Source organism: Paramormyrops kingsleyae, chromosome 8, assembly GCF_048594095.1.
Source record: "Paramormyrops kingsleyae isolate MSU_618 chromosome 8, PKINGS_0.4, whole genome shotgun sequence".
NCBI classification, from domain to species: Eukaryota; Metazoa; Chordata; class Actinopteri; order Osteoglossiformes; family Mormyridae; genus Paramormyrops; species Paramormyrops kingsleyae.
Genome location: NC_132804.1, coordinates 25,851,131 through 25,876,468, shown reverse-complemented (window position 1 = coordinate 25,876,468; position 25,338 = coordinate 25,851,131). Strand labels below are relative to the sequence as shown.

The window sequence follows — 25,338 nt, the reverse complement described above, 5'->3', positions numbered from 1 at the left end:
TATTTATTGTGCCAATGAGTAGCGTCAGCTACTGAACCAAATGCTCTGCTTTTCGCCATGTCTCACGAGTGCATCCGTTTGGCCTACATGATTAATTTCCTGCTGAGGAAACAAGTGACTTTTTAAGTCCTGCCAATGATTTCATATTTCAGAAAAACCATAATTCCCCTTTCTCTGACTTTGACAGATGACAAAATGAATGAAGCCTGACAGCATAGCAGAGAGTTCGATATTGGGTGGGGTGAGCGGGACAACTTAATTATTTAAATACAAAGGGCTACTTATTGAGGGTGATGAATGAATCCAAGTTAAATATTGATATATCATCCACGCCCCTCATGAAGAAAGGAGGTGATTGCTGTGGCCTGAGCAGAGCCTTGGAAACAATGTGTGTGTTTTTTGTCCTTGCGCTGTACAGAGGCCAGATGAGGAGGTGGTGGTGGACCAGGGAGGGACGAGCTCCATCCTCAACATCCATTATGAGAAGGAGGAGCTAGAAGGTATGTTAGTGTTGGGGAGTCTTTTATGTCGCCTATATGGAATCACTTCCTGGTGTGCGATGGCCTCCCTCTAGCCTACAGGTCACATCTACTCTATGGCTGCTATTGTGTTACAAAGCACTGATGATAGCTTGGAGACAGCAGCTTGAGCCCCAAATATGACGGGACAAGTAATAAATTGCTGAAATAATAGACACAATAGTTGCCTGGATCAGAAAACAGCTATATACCGCAGAATAAAAAATGCATAAATGCACAATTCAGTAACTAAATCAAGGACAAATCAGCTAGTCAAATTCCATCAAGATAAAGAAAAAAAACATTCAAAGGACAACTAGATTTCAGTATAAGTTTGACCCCTTCTGATATAAAGGACAATAATGGTAATTTGGTCTATAACGTTTAGTAAATTTGCTTCTAGATAAGATTGAGCCTGTACCAGTATCCACCTGACAAAAAACACTTTAGATAACATAAATAAATACATCCAGCCCAGTATTAAAAACCCAAATAGTGTTGGTTGAAAATACAGATTTTTATAGATTACTAACTGGACTAATGTTGGTGGGTCCCGGGATCAGCTAGCCCCATGTTAATTCTCCCGCTTCCTGGGTTTGTGGTATCGGCAGACTTTCATCTCGATTTGTCCTCGTGACATAGACTTCCTCATGATGATGACACTGTCAGAGACACATGTTCTGGGACATTGCATGTTACATGTGTCATTTTGTGTTGACAATAGGTATCAGAGAATGTTATCTGTACCGATTTCATGTGGAGATGCATTATTAACAATTTTGTGAGCGGCGTTGCTGATAAGGATGCCGGGGGGGTTTTGGGAGGGGGGGGTGGCACGCTTTTATTAATAATGTAAGAGCCACAGAGCTTTGTGTCCCATGGGCCAGTGAGCAGGTGTTGTTCACGCGTTTTTTTTTTTCCCGCTTTCGCTTTCAAGCCGGCTGCCTTATCTCCACCTAATTGTCACCACGGAGAGGATGTCAGTTATAAAGATCACGGATCAGTCGCCTTCAGCTGGGCTGCCCAATTGTTACACGCTGGTCTATGTGAAGTTTAAAGGGCTGTCGTTGTAGCCCTGGCTCATTATACTAACCTAACTGGTCCATTTAATAGTAAATTGCCTATAGTGATGATAGACAGACAAACAGACCAGCTTTATTAATCCCCAAAAGAATATTAAGGATTCTGATATATTCCATCTGAAAGGGCATCATGGTTGTCATTTTTAAATACTCAGAAATAACAAAATGGACTTTTAATAATAAGCAGAAGATGGGGCAAGGGGTCATTCATACCCCTGGCCCTGTAGGAATGTCGAATTCGAATCCAATGCAGCGACAGCCGGCTGCTCCTTTCCTCAGTGAAGCAGTGGTCTTAGGGTTTGTGTTAACTTGATGCTTGATTCTCCAATTCACCCTCCCCCCTTTTAGGACACAGGACGTTGTTTGTGGGCGTGCGCATGCCCCTGGCACGGCAGAGTCACCGGCACCACCGGCCCCACAGCTCCCGGCACCGCAAGAGGGACAGGATGAGGGACAGCGTGACACACGAGGAGGAGGAGACCTCAACGGCGTCTCATGGTGAGAGCCCCCCCCCATGGAGATGGGAGCAGCTCATCGAGAGGCTGGCCTTGGGGTTGATCACACAGCCCCCAGAGGGAGGTCACCAGTCACGTGGGCCATCTTAGGAAGCGGGCCAGGCTGCGCGTTAAATAAAGATCAAAGGAACCTTCCGGAAAGATCGGGAACCTTCCAGATCCTGACTGTGCTGGGGGAAACACGGCGTGCAGTTGGTGAATTGCTCTGCTGTACGGTCCCTCCAGTGCAAGATCTTTGCAGCATCGAGTTTTAAAAATCAAGCTTATGATTGACTTAATTGGTCTGTTTATTTCATGTGCTTAACCTGTCAGGTTTCCAGGTGTGGCTTACGTTGTTTGGGAATAGCAGACCTTTGTTTGATCTGTCAAAGGCGCAGTCGATACTGCGGTCCTGATGAGTGCTTTTAAATCATACAGTTGCTGATGGATGTGATCACCCACCCCACCCCCAGCCCTACAAATGCTTCTCAGGCAAGAATTAGTGCATCAGCTAATTATGCTTCAGGAGCAGGACGAAGCTTTCATGCCGAAATGGGTTCATTGGGAAAATTGCGATTGCACCCCAGAGTAGAATGACTGCAGAGTCATGCTGACTTTGAGGAAGGAACAGCGTTCTGACAGACTTAAGATCTCCTGTTAGTCATTTTTGTGGAGAAGTCGCCCTGCAAATGGATGTGTCGCAGTGGGAGGCTGTAACTTTTGTCTGTTTTTTCCCGTGGTTCCGTTCACCCTTTTATTACTTCACTTCCTCCCGCTCTCACCCACCCGGCGCCGCTGCCCCCAGACACCCCGTCTCAGCGTGTGCAGTTCATCCTGGGGACCGAGGAGGACGAGGAGCATGTCGCCCATGATCTCTTCACTGAGCTGGATGAGATCTGTGTGAAGGATGGCAAAGACGCGGAGTGGAAGGAGACAGCCAGGTGGGAGCGGGTGCTGGGCAGGGGGTATGGCCACGCATCCTGCCATACCTGCTGAGATACTAGTCTGCCCTTACTTTGTGTATAAATGAAGCACATGTTTGTGGGTAATAGAGCGGCCCAGTGGGTCGCACCGATGCTTCTGGCTACTCCGCCTTCCAGCCAGAGACACGCAGTTCGGGTAATTGGTGTCTGTAAATCACCCATAGTGTATGACTGCATGTGCATGTAAGTGTTCTGCCATTGACTGGTGAATCTTCCAGGTTGTACCCCAGCCTTGTACCCTGTGCTGCCTGGGATAAGCCACCTTACAACCATGGGTATATATAGGGGTGGGGCTGCTGTGGCACTGACTTCAGCTGAAATCTGATTGGCTCCCAGAGTACCCTTTCCCCTGTTACTCACTGAGTTGAAACATATCATTGGCTAGTGATCAGGTTGGCCCCTCTGTATGAATTATTGCTTCTCCAAGATAAGCGTTCAGAAGGTAGATGGATGAACATATCTCTCACTGGCCAGAGCGTAACGGAAGAATGTTTTCACTTAGATTGGCAATGGCTTTGGGGGGGGTTGGCGTTTTTGCTGCAGTGTGTAATTCTTTGCTGAGTGATTGTCAGGACAGAAGCAGAATGTGCCATCTCCCCGATGATTAATAGACTGTATTGCATGTTTTAGTTATTGGTGGGATGATGGCCTCTTACTTGGTTACATGAGCTGTCATTAGTCCATGGTCATTTGCCGAATAGTGATTGGCCCGTTGTCCGCAGTCCCAGCCAGTATCTTGACATGTGATTGGCATGTCGGCTGCCTGTCTAGCTGCTTCTCCAGAGATGATTGGCCCGTCATCAAGTTGCACCCAGAGCAAGTTGATTGCTGTCTGCTGTCCGCACAGGTGGTTGAAGTTTGAGGAGGACGTTGAAGATGGTGGCGAGCGCTGGAGCAAGCCCTACGTAGCAACACTGTCCCTGCACAGCCTGTTCGAGCTGCGCAGCTGCATCATCAATGGCAGTGTGCTGCTGGACATGCATGCGAACTCCATCGAGGAGATCGCAGGTTGGCAAACATGTGCACTGCTGAACTGATGATGATGATAATTATGATGGAGAAGATTATTATTGTAATAAATAATGACAACAATATATGACTATAACTTAAATGATAACACCTTGACTCAGCACAAATACTTAGTCATAACTCAGTTACACTCCATTACATAAACAAGATAAGTCACAATTCATTAATGATAAACAACCATGAAAACAGTATTTAACTTGTGTTATTCATTTCCTGTTCCTTCAGTAGTTCCGTAGTAGTTCTTTCAGTTCACAAGGGTCTACAGAATTAAATATAATAAAAAATATAGTAACGGCTTGACATAAAACACGCATCACAATTCAATAATGATGAATTAACATGAGTTGTTATATGTAACTAAGTATGTTACTTAGTTTGTAGTTAATTAATACACAATTAATAGGATAATACTACATTAATTGTGCCGCATCAAGTAAAATGTTACCACTAAAATAAAATGTAAAGTGTATTATTTTTATTATTTTCATTTTTATTACTATTATTTAGACTGAGGGGGGATTGACTGTGGGGGTTGGGAGGGTAGACATTTTCATTGTAGTTTTGTGGTTGTTATGAATCCACAGAGACATGGAGACATGGGAAATCAGAATGTTTATACCTGTGCTCTGTCGACCTGAAACTATAAGGATTAGCATAATTGTTTGGCACATTAATCCAAAGTGATCGACACACACTGAATGTTTTACCTGCTTGAATCACATACCCTGTGGCTTCTCTGCTTAGAAGGAGGGCATCTTCCTGGGGGCATCTCCCTGGGGGCATCTCCCTTAGGGTATCTTGCTGAGGGTATCTCCATGAGGGTACCTCTTTGAGTATATCTCCCTGAGGGCATCTTCTTAGGGGCATCTTCCAGAGGGTATCTTGCTGAGGGTATCTCGCTGACAGTATCTCCCCAAGGTCATCTCCCTGGGGGCATCTCCCTTAGGGTATCTCGCTGAGGGTACCTCTCTGAGGACATCTCACTGAGGGTATCTCCCTTAGGGTATCTTGCTGAGGGTATCTCTATGAGGGTACCTCTTTGAGTACATCTCCCTGAGGGCATCTTCCTAGGGGCATCTTCCAGAGGGTATCTTGCTGAGGGTATCTCCCCAAGGGCATCTCCCTGGGGACATCTCCCTTAGGGTATCTCCATGAGGGTACCTCTCTGAGGACATCTCCCTGAGGGCATTTCGCTGAGGGTTTCTCGCTGAGGTTGGCTGTAGGTATCTCCTCAAAAGCTAAAAAATGTCCTCACATCACACTGCATGGCCCTCAGTTTACGGTGCTCCTTGAGTCATGACATCACACACCAAGGTGTGCCCCCTGCCTTCCTCCCGCTGAATTGCAGATATGGTGTTGGACCAGCAGGAGGCAGCGCAGGAGCTGGATGAGAGCATGCGGGTAAAGGTGCGGGAGGCACTGCTGAAGAGGCACCACCACCAGAATGAGAAGAAGAGGAACAACCTGATTCCCATGGTGCGCTCCTTTGCTGAGGCTGGCCGCAAGCAGTCAGAGCCGCACTCCATGGACAAGAGTGGTGAGGTTGGCCCGGGGGTTAGGGGTGGAGGGGGGAAGGGCAAGCCAGGGGCAGGGAATCTACAACAGCTGTTAGCTGGGGAGCTAAAGCACATTAATAGCTAGCCAGGAATCATGATTATTCTGTTTAGCAATGTTTCGGGCTGAAGATTTGTTTTGGATCTTTAGTTCACACATAGTGACCCCTAAACCCTAAACCACTGTATGTTAACCCAGTCCTTGGTAACCCCCAGGCAGGCCACATTTTTGTTCCCTGCTAGCTGCCAGCGCACTTGTACCAGGTATTCAGTGTTCTTGATTGGATGGGAACTGGGAGGGAGCAAAAACATGGACTGTCTGGGGGTTCCTGGGCAATGGGTTGAGGACCACCGCACTAAACCTTTCATTCTCCTGCTGTCGTCCGATCTCTCTCCCACCTGCATCCCCTCGTAGGTCCAGCTGTTTCTCCTCAGCCAACTTCTTCCAACCTGGAGGTGAAGAATGGTGTGCACCAGGAGAGCAGTCAGGTGGACCTCAGCAAGGTGTCTGCACAGCGGCACACACCCCCACAGACATGACGGGAACGCCGTGTCACTATAACGGTTGCTTGTGTGTCAGTACAGAACAGTACAGTCTGTGTTCTACTGTGCTCCAGACTGAGCTGATTCCAGTGCATTGTGGGTGCCTGTTATGGCGAGAATTCTGTTATTCCATTAAGAGTTCTGTGTGCTGCATTATTGACAGTATAATGGCTGTGCAGAAAGACACAGAATGGTGACTCACAGCTTTAATGGAGTCTTGCGGAGTTCTGTGAGCGGAGAGCAAGAGTGGCTTCTGTACGATGTGTGCACTTTGTAATCTTCAGTTATGTTCAGCAGTCGTAGACCGTTTATAATAAAAACTGCACATAAAATAAATGTCCAATCATTTGCCCTTCCGAAACCTCATCAAAAACAGGACCAGCTGAACTATGCCTATTCTTTGTATATGGGAATGTCAAATTAAAAGTATTTCCATTTTCAGTAATTATCAATAAATCTATCTCCCCTTTCATAACACATCCATCCATTTTCTAACCGTTTATATTGGCCAGGGTTACAGGAACAACATGTTAAACTCAGCTGTAAACTGAAATCTGTGCACTGACTGCCACCTAGGGAGACATATTGGTATTGCATCTTGTTTTTCCTGTCAGGAGGGAAAAGTTTAATGGAATGGAGGAAGGAATAGAATTTAACTGATTTTATTACTAACTATGGAGTGATATTTAGCAGTGGTATTTAGAAAGTTAGTTTTTCACATTATTTTACTAAAAATGCAGGGAAGAAAACCTGTTACTTTTTTATGTGGGTGTGTGTATCTCAGTAGGTTTGGCTTCTGTATTGGTTGCCAGTTCAAAGCCTGTGGTTGGCTGAATAGTGGCTTTGCTGTTGGGCCATTGTGCCAGGCCCTTTACTCCAAAAAGTGTTTCTGGGGCGCCAGATAAATGGCTGACCTTACGCTCCAACCCCAAGCTTCACTCTTATCTGCGTGTTTGTCGTAAAGGAGAGCAAAATGGGATATGGGAAAATCAAAGAATTACATCACAAATATTTCACCATAAATTTACATGATGATTCTCTACGTTGTACTTCTTTTTTGGGTTATTAAAAATTTAAATGATGTCTCCTGTTTTAAATGGCCTGGTAGAAGCATCTCCATCCCTACCTTCCAGGTGGACATGCACTTCATGAAGAAGATTCCCTTGGGGGCAGAGGCGTCCAACGTGCTGGTTGGGGAGCTGGACTTCCTGGAGAGGCCGGTGGTGGCGTTTGTGCGCCTGTCCCCTGCTGTGCTGCTTACCGGGCTGACTGAGGTGCCCATACCCACTAGGTATCTGCTCCAGCCATCTGTGATGCCGACACCAGCCACATCCTCCAGCGGTGTGAAGGATCATTTGTACCACCAGTCAAAAGCAGCAAAAACAAATGCATTCACAGTATATTCACCGTTTGAGTACCTTTATTAGCAAAAAAATGTCATATCTTTGATTCATCAAACAACCTCCTCTTACAGTTATAACAGCAGAGAAAATTCAAGGCATTCTTTCTACAAAGGACATTAAATACTGTTGTTTCTTTGGATGAAACATTTAACTGGTGCTTTTAAAGTTAAAGGACAGCCTAAAATTTGACTTTGCCATCACCACACAATCTGTTAACAGGATGTCAGACATGCACTGTTACATACTCCTTCCATGTTATAAAGGATACTTGTTTTATTTGACTTGTATTTTCATTTATAGTTGTTCACTCAACTTTCCAAAGCTTAACAAGAATAAAAAATATGCGGTTTTTGAAAAAAATCGAAAAGTGGTAAAAACCTGTGGTGAGCAAAAACTGTTGACTGATAGTTTTCCACAAGCACCTATAAAAAGGTCAGCAGCGTAAAAGGAGAAAATGATCATTCACTGATATGGGGAAACTAAGTAAATGTCATCGAGGTTTACAGTATATGTAAACTGAAGCCTAGAGTAACACAGCCACTATCCTTGAGCTGGCATTAATGCAGAGCAATGTCTCTGGTTTCTGACCTCCTACTGTCCTGAGTTTTCCTCTTTGCCGCTTACGCCATTCCCCTGTCCTCTCTGACCTCCCCGTGGGCTATTTCCTTTAGGCAGGTGAAATGAAAATTCCAGAATCCCTCAGTAAAGTCAGGGAGCCTGACCTGATTTTTCGAGTCAAACTTGAAATAGTTCACCGGAGTTCCTGAGGCTGTCAGGCCACGTTAAATCATCTCTGGTTCTCATGGGTTACTTGGTAGCCTGCACGCCGCAGGAGTTCACTTATTAAATTGATTCAGCTTTGATATTTCGTAACAGTAAGTCAGCAGAGCTCTAAAACCTCATTGTAGGTCTATAGAAGCCTGAGACCACACATACTGCATAATTAAATGTTGACTGAGTGGGGCTGTCAATCTCAGCTGAAATGTGATAAGTGTCGCAACATTGACAAAGGCGCGTCGGGAGGAGAGTAATATTTGAGGAGGCCTCGTTTTGTGCCGGCCAGATCATCTCCTGGCATTAATTAGGTTTGTGTGTGGTGCTCTAGGTTCCTGTTTATTCTGCTTGGCCCAGACGGAAAGGCCCAGCAGTATCACGAGATTGGACGCTCCATGGCCACCATCATGACTGATGAGGTAACCAGACGCCAAGCGGTTGGCTCTTAGTTTTTTGTTCTCACCTCACACTTCATAAAGGGGCTTCGCCGCCCCCCAGAAATGGTTCTGGAGTACCCTCTCTGGGTCTCGCTCTCCCTCACTCCTTTCCCACGTGGCAGATATTCCACGACGTGGCCTATAAGGCCAAGGACCGCAGTGACCTGCTGGCAGGCATCGACGAGTTCCTGGACCAGGTGACCGTGCTGCCCCCCGGCGAGTGGGACCCCTCCATTCGCATCGAGCCCCCCAAGAGTGTCCCCTCCCAGGTACGGCGGCTGTCGTTACTCTGCTGGCAGATTGGGCCTTGGGGGGGGGGGGGGTAGGGAAGCAGGGGTTCTGATGGCACTGTCACCCGGGGCAGGAGAAGAGGAAGACCCCAGCAGTTCCCAACGGGGCGGCCTGTCCGGTGGAGATTGAGCCACACAGCGAGCATCATGGGCCAGAGCTGCAGAGGACTGGCAGGTGAGTTGGGGGAGCCTCCATTCTCTTAGAGGCTGTGGTCGCATTTCCTGCTTGGAAATTACTCAGGCAGGTTATCACAGCCTTTGTCCCGTTACTTGGCGGAGTAGCCATATCTTCTTTGGGCCCTTGATCAAGACCCTTAACTCTCAACTCCAGGGGCGCTGGATGAATGGCTGACCCAGTGCTGTGACCCCCAAGCTCTGCTCTTACCACTATATGCAGAGGCCTAGCTAAAATGTCACAACCCTAAACCCCCCCACCCGATTTTATGTATTCAAGGACTCATGTCGGGTACTGGGCCTCCTAAATATGCCAAGGTATCCGTGCCCCTACTGCATCCCATCTGTATGTGGCATATGTGATGGGATCTGTGAAAATGAGCACATTTCAATGTACTGGTTCTTGTACAACTGGCACATAAAGTTTTTCAGCATTTCTTCATTTAGTTTAATTTTGTTGTGCGAGGTACTGTCTGCCCCTCAGGGGGTGTGACGTGAGTCAGGGTGATGGCTAGTTTGGATGGTTAGTTTGTCACTGTTTGAGTATAAGTTAGTTATTGTCTAGGCTGGCTTATGTAGCCTCACACACTATGGGTTTGAATCCCAGCCCCCCCTCCCTTTTAAAAAAAAAAAATGTCTGTGGATTATAAATTGTAGAGTGACAAAGGTAGAGAAATGTGAATGTACAGAGAATAGAACAGTCAGCGTAATGAGTATTAACATGTGATGAGTATGGACAAGAGTATGGTCATGGAATGAGTATAAATATGAGTATGGACACATTTATCTACTGTTACCTCAGTACTCACTGATATTGGACAAATTCTGAAAATGAATAATCAGAGAATGAATCAGAGAACTCAGACATCAGATACATCTTGAAGTCTGTTTTTGCTTGGCAAAATTATTTTGTTCTCTTTGCAGTTTTGTTGAGTTTTTTAGGGTTTTATGTTTTTTGTGCGTTGTTTTGTGAATATTGCCTTGAATGAAAGCCCTGCTCAACAGTTTAAAGCAGTATTTCCCAATCTAGTCCTTGGGGCCTCGCAGACAGTCCACATTTTTGCTCCCTCCCAGCTCCCTACTGGAGAGAGCAAACGTAAACGTGGAGAGAGCAAAAACATGGACTGACTGTAGATGCCCAAGGACTGGATTGGGAAACACTGGTTTACAGCACTAGAGGCCATGGCTTGACCCCCATGGGTTATTGCATAGAGACAGGCTGGGGCTTTAAGGCAAAGCTTAAGCAGCTGTAAGCGCCCCCGGTGAGCCCCGCACTGTGCTATGTGCCGCGGCCAGGCTCTTCGGGGGACTCATCCTGGACGTGAAGCGGAAGGCCCCTTTCTACCTGGGTGACTTCCGGGATGGCCTGAGCCTGCAGTGTGTGGCCTCCTTCCTCTTCCTCTACTGCGCATGCATGTCCCCCGTCATCACCTTTGGCGGCCTACTGGGGGAGGCCACGGGCGGCCGCATCGTAAGCATGCGCCAGAGGGCAGCCGGGGCACGCGGGCACACGTGGGGGCAGTCACCCTTACAGGCACGGACAAGGGCACAGGAACATACACAGGAGGGCCTGCTTACATCTTGTCAGGCACCATCAGCAAGGGCCGATTCTAGGGTTCTAAAGGGGCCATAATTCATACAGAGGGCCCAACTTTATCCTTAGCCAATGGTATGTTTTGAATTGGTGAGTGACAAGGGATGGGGCCAGTCAACTTTCAGCTGGGGTGAGACTCCTTGTGGCCCCGCCCCCCAAACGCACCCTTGCCATCACCAGCTACATGCTTTTGCTTAGTGCATGTTAAAGACACACCCACTGGTTAACATTGACTAATCACAGATTCTTGACCTATCTATTGAGTGTTAGAGCAGCCAATGCATGACTAAACCAGCGGCCCATGTGGATGTTTGTAGCCCGTGATGGCTCAGCATGCCAGCAGTGTGTTTTACATGCATCTATCCCTGAGACAGAGCGCCATCGAGTCCCTTCTGGGAGCTTCCATGACCGGTGTCGCCTACTCCCTCTTTGCGGGCCAGCCCCTCACGATCCTGGGCAGCACAGGACCGGTCCTGGTCTTTGAGAAGATCCTCTTCAAATTCTGCAAGTAAGCATCCTCATTCAAGTCTTCACTGAAACATCTATGAGGTCAGGCAGTGGATTGCCTGTGTAGCTTTGGTGGTTGGTGGTGTGTGGCATAGTTCACTGGGACTCTGAGTTTGCGATTGGAGCATTGCTGTTTCAGATTCCATAGACAATAGAGCAGTTTGGATGGTTAGTTTGTCACAGTCAGGTGTGAAGCCTCTGACCAATCAGAATCAGTAATTATTAAACTAACTACCTGGAAGAACTGAAAACAAGGCCTGGATTTGGAATCGAGGTCCAGATTTGAAGAGCCCTGCAATAGAGTGATTTCACCTTTGGGCTCTTGAACAAGACCTTTAACTCCCAGTTGCTCCAGGGACTGTCGAACCTTGTTTTCTCAGAACACGTGTTGCTTTGGTTTAAAAATGTCTGCTAAATAAAAAATGAATTTAAACAGTTCTTCACTTCTCTGATGCTTACATTCTACTTGCTCGGTCCACCACCCCCTTCCCGCAGAGACTACGACCTGTCTTACTTATCCCTGCGCACCTGCATTGGGCTCTGGACCGCCTTCCTGTGCCTGCTCCTGGTGGCGACGGACGCAAGCTCCCTGGTCTGTTACATCACCCGCTTCACGGAGGAGGCCTTCGCCTCCCTCATCTGCCTAATCTTCATCTACGAGGCTCTGGAGAAGCTGGTGCACTTGGGCGAGTTGTACCCTATCAATACCCACAGCGACCTGGAGCGCCTCACGCTTTACTAGTGAGAAGCATACCTTAAACCCCCTCCACATCTTCGTTCATTTTCTTGGACTTGAGCTGATTAGCTCCCTATAGTTGCATTAGTGGATATGGAGTGCTGTGCTTCTAATCAGAAAGTCATAGGTTTGAATTCCACAACCAGCAGTATGATTTCGCCATTGAGCAGCCCTTAACCCCAGTTGCTCCTGGGACGGTCTGACCTTGCTTCCTCAAATGTATGTTGCTTTAGATAAAAGCATCTGCTAAGTAAATGTACTTGGGTGGAAACAGAAAAACAATTACTTTCATGCTAGGGGCAGAAAACTGAAAGCTTGGACTCATCTACTCTTTCTTACTCCTTCTTTCTATCTCACTTAGTTGCAGGTGTGCTGAGCCTGACAATCCCAGTAATCGGACCCTGGAGTTTTGGAACAAGAGGAACATTACCGTCTCTGCGGTGCCCTGGGCCAACCTCACCGTCAAGGTTGGACATTCGCACCTCTGACTCCTGGAGCGAGGAGAGAAACATTCAAACAGACGAGCTTACGGAATTGGTTTCTGCCAAATTCTCCACATCATTTCCCATTAGGCCATCAGTGAAATTCAATTTCATGACAGTAATGTAAAGCTCGGGGCCATCATTTTAAGTTACCGGCAGCCGTTCGATTCCAGCCAGATCGGATTTATTTGGTGCGTGTATGAGTGAGGATTTGTGCAGGCCGTTGCTATAAGCGTGACAGTAACCCCAATATTCACAAGGTCATTATGCTTTCTGTGGTAGGAGTGCCTGGACTTCCAGGGGCAGTTTTTGGGGACGGCGTGTGGACACCATGGACCCTACACCCCCGATGTCCTCTTCTGGTCCGTCATTCTCTTCTTCTCCACCTGTGCCTTGTCCAGCTTCCTCAAGCAGTTCAAGACCAGTCGCTACTTCCCCACAAAGGTACCCGGGCAGTTCTACTGTAGGGATCACGACCCCACAGGGGTAACAGTTAACTGTGATTGCAGCAGCCTGCTCTGAGCTAGCAGGACAAAGTGTCCTGATCGCTCTGTCATGATCCCTGCCACATGCACACTCTACAATACAGCAGGTTAGCGATCCATGTCTGGAAGGTCATGGGTTTGAATGTTGTTTCTGGTAGAGTATTCACTTTTGGGCCCTTGAGGAAGGACCTTAACCCCAACTGCTCCAGGCGTGCCTGCTGACCCTTGGTGAAAAACAAAGAATTCCAGTATTCCGTATACAAAGCCATTATACAAAGCCATAAGTATAGCATCTTAACATAAAACCTATGGTTTGGCCCAGGCCAGAGCTCAGGACCCATATGGGGACATGTGTTCTAATCATGGAACATGGAATGGAAGGAGGAGCCATGGGGGGCGGTTTGCGATAAATTATTTGTAATATTTTTGTGAATGTTCAACAAAGTATTAATGATGCTGCAGAAGTCAATGGTTCTAATGAACATAGGAAGACTTACTCCTTTCGTGGACTTGAGCATGTCCTGATTAATGGATTAGACTTAAATAAGCTGTTACACATCATCTATATGTTCATTCCATAAGCCTGAAAATGATTAATTTAACAATATACACACCCCTTTCTGTGATGATATTGTTCATAATTTGGAACATTAAATATTAATCAATTACTTTACAATATTGTGAGCAAAAGGTCACTAGTTTAAATCCCGTTGTCAACAGATTTCCCTGTTAGACTCCTGGGCAAGTTCCTTAATCCCAGTTACTTCAGGGAATGTCTGACCCTGCCTCCTCAATTGCAAATTGCTTTTTATAAAAACATCTGCTAAATAATTATAAATACATTTTGAGTTGAAATATTAAGAAACAAAAATGTGCTTTATTTTTCATGCTGACCTGATGTTCTTACAACGGTTATCTGCTTTAGGTGCGTTCCATGATCAGCGACTTTGCGGTCTTCCTCACCATTGTCATCATGGTCCTCCTCGACTATGTTGTAGGGATCCCATCCCAGAAACTGCAGGTGCCCAGCAAATTCAAGGTGGGAGCAGTGTGTGTGGAACTCTGTGTGTGCGTGTGTGTGAGTTATGGATTCTTTATACCACAGCACCGCTGAATTCTTGATTCTAATTGGTCAGCAGGGTGTCGATTAATTTTCCATATCCACATACATAGTGCCAACCTGGCGAATCACAGTTGTGAATCAATGTGCCATTATAAAACAACGGGCAATTCTGAATTAACCATTGGCTCATAGTCTTATTAATGGACAGTTTTTTAATTAATGATGGTGGCTTGGGGCATATCTAAGCAAAATATTTAGTCATTGGTGGTAGTTCCACTAATATATGCTCCTTTGGTTTGTGAAAATAATGTCTTTAGGTATAAACGTGTGGTATAAGTGGGTTAATGCTCTCCAAGCCATGTATTTTTTTATAGGTATTTAAATGTGTTGAATGATTCTTTGCCTCCATAGTTGTGTGTTTAAAAATGCATAATGCATGGATTCTACTGCATTAACTCATAAATAAGTGGGCCACACCCTCTCATCCGCACGCAGCCGACCCGTGACGACAGAGGCTGGATCATCAACCCCATCGGACGGAACCCCTGGTGGACGGTCCTGGCTGCCTCCATCCCGGCGCTGCTGTGCACCATCCTGATCTTCATGGACCAGCAGATCACTGCTGTCATCATCAACCGCAAGGAGCACAAGCTGCTGGTGAGGGGTACTGGAGCACAGGGGTAGCCATGACACCGTTGGGCGCATGCGTTGCCATGGCGTCCTGGTGTGCAGAGGCGGGCCAGTACCCATGACATTAAAATAATGGCCTCATAAAGAGCTGGAAAATGTGGGGCAAAACTGCTTGGAAAATGCTGAGAAAATCTTGGTATTCAAAAAAGCTTCCTAGCACATTCTATTAACTATAGAAGTGAATGAGAGATCTTAATGTTATTCATCATCACAGGCGTTTTTAAGTGTTGCCTAATTCCATTCGGGCTAAAAGGCGAGGCATTTGTTTAACGGAGCGTGGCTGACAGCGTGGTTGAATCCCCTCCCCCCTCTCCCCGTGCAGAAGGGCTGTGGGTACCATCTGGACCTGCTGATGGTGGGCGTGATGCTGGCTGTGTGCTCCATCATGGGGCTGCCCTGGTTCGTGGCGGCCACCGTGCTCTCCATCTCGCATGTCAACAGCCTGAAGCTGGAGTCAGGCAGCTCGGCCCCGGGGGAGCAGCCCCGCTTCCTGGGCATCCGCGAGCAGAGAGTCACCGGCCTCTTCATCTTCCTGCTCATGGGCTGCTCCGTCTTCATGACTGGGGCCCTGCAGGTCGGTCGCCCCCCCTGCAGGGGTCCTTTGATGCACGAGTTTACCCAGGGGCCTCTGCTACAACGGGGCCCTGACTAAGGGAGCTTTTCCACCGCACCAAGTACTGTACTTTTCATACGGTATTTTTGGTACTTTCGCTTTTCCATTGACTTCCGGTCGAGTGCCAGTACCAGAAATTCCAGTACCAAAAGTGTCAAACCAACTGGGCTACTTTTGTGGTACTTTGGGGTGGGATTTGAAACACTTTCTTTGTCAGCTGGTTATGCAAATAGCCTGCCTCTGAAACACAATACAAACACCACCTTGAAAATAGTTGCGAACTCAGAAAACAACGATAAATGAAGCTATATATATATATAGAAGAACATATACAACAAAATGATCAGGATGGCATGACAAGAAATTAAAAAGGTATTTTGTTTAATATATTAGAACAGGACGCATGTAGTGTACATAGCATACAGCGAGCTGTCCTGGCGATTTTGTAATAAATATAGCGATGTGATTTTTTTGTAATAAATATTGGGGTGTTTATGAAACAAAAAAGGGGTACAAAATATCTCACAAACCCGTCTTTGAGTGATTCAAACAGCAAGGATGAAAATGTTTATGATTGTTTCGGAGAACGCATGCAGTACTCACGCAAAAGCAGCATTAAACTGAGTTTTAAACATAATATATAAAAGGAATAGTAATTAAAATGGCAAAGCTTGCTCAGTTTTTTTTTCGTGTGACAGAGTAACAGTAAAAATAGCAAAACTTTAACCCCCTGCACTTTAATGTCCGTACAAAATTGAAAGTTAGAAAAAGCCTTATCTTAATATAGCTCACTAGCGATGTAAGAATTGTATATGCATAACCTATGATGTGGGTATTAATATTGCACATTGTCCAGCCCTATGAGATACTACAGTATTTTTTCTAATTCACTACAGTATACCCCACCTCGAGTTGTGATGTCGTTTGGTGCTGGTACCAGTTTTTACACCAGTGGAAAACCAACATCTTGAAGTACCGTACTTTTGGTACTTTCTCAAAGTACCAAAGGTACGGTCCCTGGTGCAGTGGAAAAGCACCTGAACTAACCCCCCCCAAAGTTGACACCAGATTGTAGGGGGACCTCTGACAACTGAAACAGGGCCTCTGACCATGGTAATGTGCCTCTGCCCCCTGCCCCCCTCTCCCCAGCATTGCTGAATATTGAATATCCATCGAATAACTACATTCATGCCTGTTGACAAACCATCTGCACTGGTGACTTTATGCATCAGTTGCACATAACAAATGAAACAGCTGCATTACACTGTACCTAATGCACGTTTCTATAACTACTATTCTTACACTTTAAGCTGATTACAGTCAATCCCACTGCACAGCTCCGCATTATTTCGTTTCATTGCATGCCTGAATATTTTGAAATGACAGTAAAGTTTGACTTGCTTTGATGTGTTGTGGGAACACTTGCATGGGAAATGAAAAAAACAGGAATTTGGCAGGAACCTAAATCCTAACCAAGATCTCTAAAGGGTCAAAGGTTGTGCAGTGGGAGCATAGTTATGGTTTAGACCAGTGGTTCTCAACTTTTTTTGCACCATGACCGAATTGTTACCTTGCCAGCTAAGTCGCAACCCTATATGAAGTATACGTTTAAATTAACGCTATGATCAAGTGCACAGTGTACTCTGCAATTTTTGCCAGTCAATGCCTATCACACAAATCTGATTGGATGTGAATTTTAAATTAACCTTCTGTGGTTTGGCTTCTTGGATTGGTTGAATGTTCACTAGTTTTGCATTAAGCATTTGCAGACTCAAGACCTGTTTATATGGGTTAATTCTGTTGGGGCTGGGAAATCTGATTGTGGATCAGCATAGGAGCTTGCTGGTTTTAAAATGCTTACATTTCCAACTCTGCCTCGCAACCCTTTCAGAACTTGCCGCGACCCAAATTTGGGTTGCGACACCTGGGCTGAGAATATTTCATATCGTCATTCCTTCCTCACTTTATACTGCAGTATACGGTACTTTGTCTGTATTTTCAAAAGCATAGCTATTTTGGTTTCACCGCTTGGTGAATTTTATTGCCACAATTACAAAATATACTGCTGTAAAGTACCGCGGTATACCCAAAAATACCATGGTATATTGTGTTACCTTAATACAGCCCAACCCTGGCGTGTTTGCACCACATCCTCCTCCATCTACAGCTACGCCTGGGATACCTTCCAGGCCATCAGGCAGTAACCATGTTTTCCCCATGTCTGCTTCACAGTTCATCCCCATGCCGGTGCTGTACGGAGTCTTCCTCTACATGGGTGCCTCCTCTCTTAAGGGAATCCAGGTAAATCCCGAAACCGCAGACACTACATCTCACCTTCTCTATACTTGTGTCCATTCGCCTTAACATTGGTATCTATGATATCCCCTCATGAGCACTGAAATTGTTACTGTGTAACAATTGCACAGTTGTATGGATTATATTAAGAGTATATTATTGTCCAACACTTTCACTGGCTTATGAATAAGAGATTATTATTGCACAAGTATGAAGTTTATTAAATTTCATGCCAAATAATTTGCTTCTTCGACACACAATCATGTTGCCTGAAAAGACCAAATGAGACATTATTTTAAGGCATTAGGCGCATTGGCTTGCACACGAGCAAAGGAGCTGCCATATTTGGTGATTTTAACAAAGGTGTATTTTCAGTTATTTTCAATGCAGAGGCCCTAAAAGATTGATGTCTGAGGAAATGACCTTATCTCCCCCCATTTACCCAAACCCTAACCCCACCCCCCAAAGTTCTTTGACCGCTTGAAGCTGTTCGGCATGCCAGCGAAGCACCAGCCTGACTTCATCTACTTACGTCACGTGCCGCTGCGCAAAGTGCACCTCTTCACCGTGACACAGCTCACCTGCCTGGTGCTGCTCTGGGTCATCAAAACCTCGCGCGCTGCTATCGTCTTCCCCATGATGGTAAGGGAGTGGGTGGGCAGGGCGTGGGGCCAGAGGAGAGGGAGGGGCCTGCGGGTGGACGAATACAGCCAATCAGACTGCCACACCTCTATGCATATGGTGAGCATTTGAAACAGAACATCAGCGCACACAGAAATATCCGGAAGCGGACATATCGGGCTTAAACAAAGACCTGCACATTTATTAACAATATATTCCAATCAAATCAAAGTTTATTTAACAAATGCACGACAATATGGTACTACATTGACTATCCTGGTGGGAGGGACTCAGCTGAACGTGAAGCACTAATGTGATTTGTTTTTAGCTACGAGCTAGTAAGAAATCATTACATTTATGATCTTATACTTATTTTACTCATTTATTAAATTTTATTTAGTTTACTTTGTCACAAAGTTTTTAATTCTACAGCTACTTTGCTACAGCAATTCTGTAGCAAAGTAAAAAGTAAGGTTGAGGATAACAAAAGATTTTTTTTTTTTTCTGAAAAAGTAGTAAAACAGAATAAAGTAAGAAAAAGAAAAATAAGTTGAAATGTGAAAATTGCCGGTACTGGTGGCCTGATCAACTATTAGTGGGACAATTTGCACATTGCAGATTTATAATTATTTAATTTATTTATTATGATTATATACAGTGAGTACTGGGGAGTAACATCTCACTTATGGCTATATAATATATTATTAACAGTATCTAGTATATTTAATACTACATAATATATTATGGCTACTGGCATAATATATAGCTAGAATATATATTGGTTACTAATAAAAAAATCTATTAACAAATAGGTGATCTCATTGGAATATTTTGTTATTTATGATATTTATGTAAATTTTAATAGGACTAATTTAGAAAGTTACCAGGGTAACAAATATGAAGAATCAAGATGAAATATGTGCTGAGATTAAGCACTACAGAAGACTGAAAATGTGTGTGTTTCTTCCTGAAGGGTGTGGAGCACAGTCCTATGTACGGTTTTCCCCGATGCAAGGCTGACACAGTGAAGAAGAACGAAGGGTGATTGATGGGGGTGTTGGCGCGGTGGCTACGTTTTAGCTGACCGAAGCTTCCCGCTCTGCCTTCCCAGGTACTCGCCCTGGTGTTCATCCGCAAACTGCTAGACTTCTGCTTCTCCAAGAGGGAACTGAGCTACCTGGATGACATCATGCCTGAGAGCAAGAAGAAGAAACTGGATGATGCCTCTAAGAAGGTCGAGGAGGTACTGCAAGGATCCTTTCATGGGCCCGTTCTGTTTTTAAACCAGTGTCAATAGTGTGAATATAAAAGTATCTGTTTTCTTATATGAATGTGAGGTATTTGATTACTGAATTATGTTGTCATGGCAACTAATTATTAATTCCTCAAAACTTCTGCAATCACAGTGGTATTGTTTAAAGATTATGAGCAATATTGTACTATATCTGCTTCAGGCAGCTAGCCTTCCTATAATGATTATGATCAGTAATTTAACGTAATTATCATGAAAATAATCAGAAATATTTCATCAGAGTGAGTCAATTTTTCATAAATACACTGCTCTTTTATTCCCATTTGGACTTTTGATTTATTTTTGTTCCTTTCGTTTCTTAGTACATAGTACTTGGCTGTATAATTGCAAAGTGATGGGTGACTGATTAGCGGATAATGACCTAGACAGGGAGGAGGCTGATGGCTGGTGTCTCTGTGCCTCAGGAGTCAGAGCAGATGCTGGGACTCGGAGGGGGCAGGGGCATGGTGCAGATACAGATGGAGAGCAGCAAGGCTGCACAGACCCCCAAGAACACGGATGCCAGGTGAGGAGAGTCGTGACCCGCCTGTTTGTGTACGTTCACATTCTCATTTGATTTGCGACTCCCATTTTACTGTAATTAACCCTCAACCCTGAACTTATAAAGATGAAAGCAGATAACAGTCATGCTTTTCACTTTGTTTTAACCAGATGCAGTTGTAAAAATGTTTTGTCTTGTGTGTCCTTGCAATGTCTTTGTTCTTACATTTCTTCATACAAGTTAGCAACATTTGTCCTCATAAGACAGATATGTGAGAAAGTCCACACACACACGCAGGTCTGTAATTATATCTTTGTGGGGACTCTCCATTGATTTCTATGGGGAAAACTCTAGTCCCAAAATGACGACCGTAACCCTTACCCAGCCCTAACCTTAGCCATAAGTAACTCAACAAAATACAAGACACATTTTTAGGTTTTTGGTTGCATTCACAGATCTTTATAGGGACCTGAAAAATGGTCAGTGCTAATTTTAAGAGCTTTTTTTTATCCCTGATTGTAGTAATGTCATATGATGCAGAGACATGTATCTTTTAATAGTAACTACGATATTTTAGAGTGCATACACACATACATACATATATATCTCCAGGTGATACGGTGCTGTGACCTGTTATATATCTGTAGAAGGGACAGTTATAATGAGACAGTATGTTTCCTGTCCACTCTGTGTAGAGGAAAGCCCCGTGAAAGCCATAGTCATGGTGACCCTCAGTTGCATCACTGGGTTGAGCACCTCTTACCCACCTGGCCTGACTCCCCCCACTCCCCCCCACCCCTCCCCCATATAACCCCTTGCCCAGCTGTTAAAATGTCATGTTCTGTTTTAGGTGTGACCCATCTGACATTAATATCTCTGATGAAATGTCTAAAACTACAGTGTGGAAAGCACTCAGCTCAAATCACAAGGAGAGCCAACCAATTCCTACTAAAAAGGCAAGGGTATCGATGCTACACTCCACTTCCCCCCTCCATAGAGCCAGCACGAGCGATTGCCAGGTTTCCGTTCTTCCGATTCACACTCCTGTCTCCGTCTTTCCTCCTCATCTCTTCCTTCTCTCTTTTCCTTTTATTTTCCATTGCTGCTGTGCTTCTTCTGGAATGTCCTTTATGCTGACTTTCAGTTTGAACAGACGTGACTGCCGTTCGTCATGGAGGATTTGAGGCGCCAGATGGGAAAATGAACAAATACAGCTGTGATAATTAAAGAAACACTTTTCAGTCACCCAGTCCTTTGGCAGGGAATATACGCCAGTCCCACAGCTTTCCGGCATCGCAAATCCGGCAGATCCCATGGGTCAGAGTTTAAGTTGTCCTGACCTGTTGTAATGCTTCCCTCACTCTGACGTCCCTGTCATGAAGAGTTGTCGGCAAGATGGGAGGTCAAGCCTCTTGTGCCGTGTCATTCAGAGCTATTGCTTCAACTGTCTTTCCAGGAGTATATAGCATCGAAAGCCTGCTGACATATTTCCAGCAAATCCTGTCTTAGCGGAATTTTAAAAATCTAAGAGTCGTGATACAAAAATACCCGGCATAAGAATTCAAATGCTGCAGATACTCCTGGAATGATTGATGACTCAGTGCTTGAATTAAAAAAAAATCATTTCCTTCTCCGCCTAAGCCGTAGATACATTTTAAAGTAAGAAAAGTAACTTGCCTGTTTCTTTGTATCATTATGGAACTTTGGTCCAACCACCAGTATTTTTTTTGTTTTATAACCATGAGAATTGCAAAGTAATTCTTAATTGTTTATTAAACAATCCTTGATGGGGAAAGAACAATCTTGCAAATTCCAGTGTGTGTTGGAACAGGGTGGTGTATTGGCAAACAGCAGGCACAGTAGTCTTCCATATCTGGGTAAATTATGGTACATTAATTATGTGTGTATATGTGTGTGTCTGTTTGTCTGTATCTGTGTGCGTTTGTCTCTCTGTCTGTTTGTGTGCTTGTGCGTGTGGCATCTCCTGTCCCTGCAGGAATGACAGTGACTAACAGAGGAGAGAGGAAACCCCATCAGGTGCAGGGATTTGTGGAATCACCATGGGGCTAAGGCCATTGCGAGCTAGGGTTTACCACGGCAGTGATGACCTCTGGGCCGGACTGACAGCTCTCACCTGCTCACAAACATCCAATCAAGCTCTGTCTGTGTTTTACAGCCTACACCTTTCTCCCACAACCCCAATACGACTCTCCATCCTTCTAATACCTGTCTCTTAACTTCCTGTTCACTACGTTATGGATTTTACTCAGCCGCCCTCCGCACAGATCCTTCACAGTCTGTCCGCTCGAAACACTGACACGTTTTCCCATCCCTCATCCATCCCCCCCGTCTGACAGAAGAGGCTTCCAGCGAGACTTCCTGCCGTATCTTTGCCCAGTTCGTTCCTCGCCAAACGGCAGGCGTGCCGTTCCAGTCACTGACAGCAGCACAGCTTTGTACTGTAGCAGTGTGGGAAGTGGTGGTCCAACCTTTTTGTATTGTTGTATATTTATTGGTTATTTTTAAATGTTCTATCTCCTGTTTTTTTTATTGTACTATTGGTGCTTTTGTTATTATGGTGATGGTGATGTTCATTTAGAATAGCTTCATTCCAGACCAATAAGTGAACAGCTGAACGATCATATAGATCTGTTTCTCCATTACCTATCTGACTTAAATCGGTGTGTTTCGTGCAGTGTAAATACATAGTATATCCTTGACTGTATTGAGTTAAATATATGATCAAAGGAAAAAAATCTATAAAGATGTATTTAAGGTTAGAATGTTTTTGAAAGAGGGAAATGGTGGAACTATGAGAGAAATCATGTGACTACCCAGAAGTCAAAGAACACCATTTCTGTCCTCAAGCTGCATTGCATGGCATTCAGGATGCATGTGGCAGGCTCCAAAATCATCAGGCTAGAGAGAAGCAATAATAATAAAGCCCAAAATCAAAGTCCAGACACATTAGCAAATGTGTCGTTCTACATCTGTGAGCCTAATACAGCAATATACTTAAATTAGAGTGTGACATTCCACTGATATTCCACCAATGCCTGTATTCTATAAGTGTTTCTTGGAAATTAAAGTTATCTGCAATGTGCAGCAAATTTGGACAGGTTTCAGTCCCAGACCGCCCCAGGTGTTCCACCCTCCAGGGGAACAGTGATGAATTCTGTCCTATTGGTTTGCATCATGACCTTTAATGTGTGTCACTTTATTCCAAGACAGATCTAGACAAAAAAAAAGAAAAAGTGCTGGTACATTTTTCGTCTAAGAATTTTAATTTATAGTAGCACTTTATGTAGATAGAGACAAAGAATATTTTTATTTTATGAAAGTTAATTTTTTAATTATTTATTATAATAATTTATTTTGCGATAAGAATATTTCAGGAATTGGTTTCCGCTGTAAATACAACATAAAATGTAACGTGATGGCAACAATAAAAGAACCCACCAACAGAGTTATATGAAATATGTACATTTTAAGATGTAAATACTTTGAGGTCCTGAGATGCCGTGTAAGAGGGGAATGCATTTTCTACGATGCGTCTTAAAAGCCATAACTGTGAGCAGTTTCGCTGAGTTTGATTGCCCATTCAAGCAATGACAGGGAGGGGCATCCGCGATTTAGCGAGAATTTATAAATGTTACAGGCTAACATCTTAATAGATCGTTTATGTATTTATCTATTTGTTTATTTATGGGTGTGTAGGACTGTACGTTTTGAGATTTGAACAGGTTTCGGTCGATTTCTCGATTGCCCCAAATATTCCAGCTGTCGTAGGGGGAGTATTTGGTCTTGTCCATGTCAGCCAACCTACTCTTGCCCTGCACAGACCTGCTAGGTTATTCATGGACACATGCTGTGATCCGGGAGTCCAAATTTAAGTGAAATTCGGAGGGAAACCCTTACCACCACTGGGAATGTGTTGTGATTTTTCAGATGAAATGATACACTAAAGCTATACTCTAAATGACTGTTGTGTGCTGTTTTTTTTGTTATTTATTCCTTAAAACGTATATCTTTGTGCGGTTTGCTGTCCTTGCAGTGCTATAGTCTCGCTTTGTCCTGTGTGGTGCTGTCAGTGTTGTTATAGAACCTCCGCCACTCAAACGGACGTCAGAAGGTGTCCCATTTACCTCCTCTTGTCTTTGCCTTTTTCGGTTTAACCCATTCCCAAGCCTGCTGTAATGATGCTAAGACTAAATTATTTCGTGGAGTTTCCAATTGTACATAAGGTTATTCACTGAGGTTGTATTTAATAATTGTCTAATCAGACACGTACTGTTCTTTCATAAAATGGAAGTATCTGTTGTAGGTCAGATCCATCTGAAAAAAACCAAGGAACCCAAAAAAATACCTCTTACTGCAACCCCGTGGTACCTACTGTTAGCTCCGTGTGCTAAAGGCTTACAGAGTAGTATTTATCTTTTCTGCAAACCTTGAACAACGGACATATTTATTAGACAAAAAAGAAAGTCTAATCACGCTGAGTGAGTGTTCACTATAACTGAAACTATCGGCCAACTATCTGAACATGTCGCCATTTTGTTCACAATTAAAGAGACAAGACTGCATTAATTATGGAAGCATCGTGACAGGCGTAGATAAACATACTGGGTAAAAGATTGTTTGACCAAAGACTGATCTGACGATTCAACTGCCCTAATTTACCTTGTTTCCGGTGGTGTGCCAGACATTTGTGTCGTCTGAGTAATTTAGCCGAGTCCGCTGTCATAATAAATACTGTTTGGATGAGACTGGGCGAATGGATGACGTATCTCTTTAACTAATAAACAAATATATGTTTTATATGTAGGCATACTGTAATTTTGGATTATAGGGATATTGAAAATAATAAATAAAAATATACAAATAAGCAAAGCCTGTTTTTATTCATTGCGTGTCGATGTTGCCTGCTTAAAAAATGCCAATTATAATGTAATAATAGCTGTAGGCATGAACTGCATTAAGTTAAATTATATATCTAAATAGTAATGTTTAATATGGGGGAGAAAATATTAAATATCTAATACATGATAATTCTAATAGATGTATTTGAATATCCATGGGAGGCGCGGGCGGGCTTAAGCAATTGCCCCTTTTGCAGAACGATTTAAAGTAATTTCCTTCTGCAGACCTGCATGAGTGCTCCTTTTCGATCACCGACGAT

At 44.3% G+C, this 25,338-nt stretch overlaps 1 protein-coding gene across 6 annotated transcripts in view; it reads left to right on the top strand.

Annotated features, from left to right (window-relative positions):
- The window catches only part of slc4a8 (solute carrier family 4 member 8), a 45,527-nt gene extending 21,386 nt beyond the window's left edge, over positions 1-24,141 (top strand). For 3 of the 6 annotated variants that reach the window (XM_023799586.2, XM_023799588.2, XM_023799590.2), the window contains exons 2-25: positions 419-500; positions 1,949-2,098; positions 2,900-3,035; positions 3,925-4,085; positions 5,455-5,643; positions 6,075-6,163; positions 7,336-7,493; positions 8,711-8,798; positions 8,939-9,085; positions 9,181-9,281; positions 10,577-10,751; positions 11,249-11,382; positions 11,877-12,122; positions 12,479-12,584; positions 12,882-13,043; positions 14,010-14,123; positions 14,643-14,804; positions 15,160-15,411; positions 17,683-17,751; positions 18,214-18,387; positions 19,478-19,609; positions 20,083-20,183; positions 21,010-21,115; positions 22,156-24,141. In XM_023799586.2, the coding sequence (XP_023655354.1) occupies positions 419-500; positions 1,949-2,098; positions 2,900-3,035; positions 3,925-4,085; positions 5,455-5,643; positions 6,075-6,163; positions 7,336-7,493; positions 8,711-8,798; positions 8,939-9,085; positions 9,181-9,281; positions 10,577-10,751; positions 11,249-11,382; positions 11,877-12,122; positions 12,479-12,584; positions 12,882-13,043; positions 14,010-14,123; positions 14,643-14,804; positions 15,160-15,411; positions 17,683-17,751; positions 18,214-18,387; positions 19,478-19,609; positions 20,083-20,183; positions 21,010-21,115; positions 22,156-22,161 (3,240 nt within the window). In that variant the 3' untranslated portion in view covers positions 22,162-24,141. Of the gene's footprint in view, positions 1-187; positions 242-418; positions 501-1,948; positions 2,099-2,899; positions 3,036-3,924; positions 4,086-5,454; positions 5,644-6,074; positions 6,164-7,335; positions 7,494-8,710; positions 8,799-8,938; positions 9,086-9,180; positions 9,282-10,576; positions 10,752-11,248; positions 11,383-11,876; positions 12,123-12,478; positions 12,585-12,881; positions 13,044-14,009; positions 14,124-14,642; positions 14,805-15,159; positions 15,412-17,682; positions 17,752-18,213; positions 18,388-19,477; positions 19,610-20,082; positions 20,184-21,009; positions 21,116-22,155 lie in introns of all 6 variants that reach the window. The other 3 variants (XM_023799591.2, XM_023799587.2, XM_023799589.2) reach the window with 3 other exon arrangements.
- Positions 24,142-25,338: the final 1,197 nt, after the last annotated feature.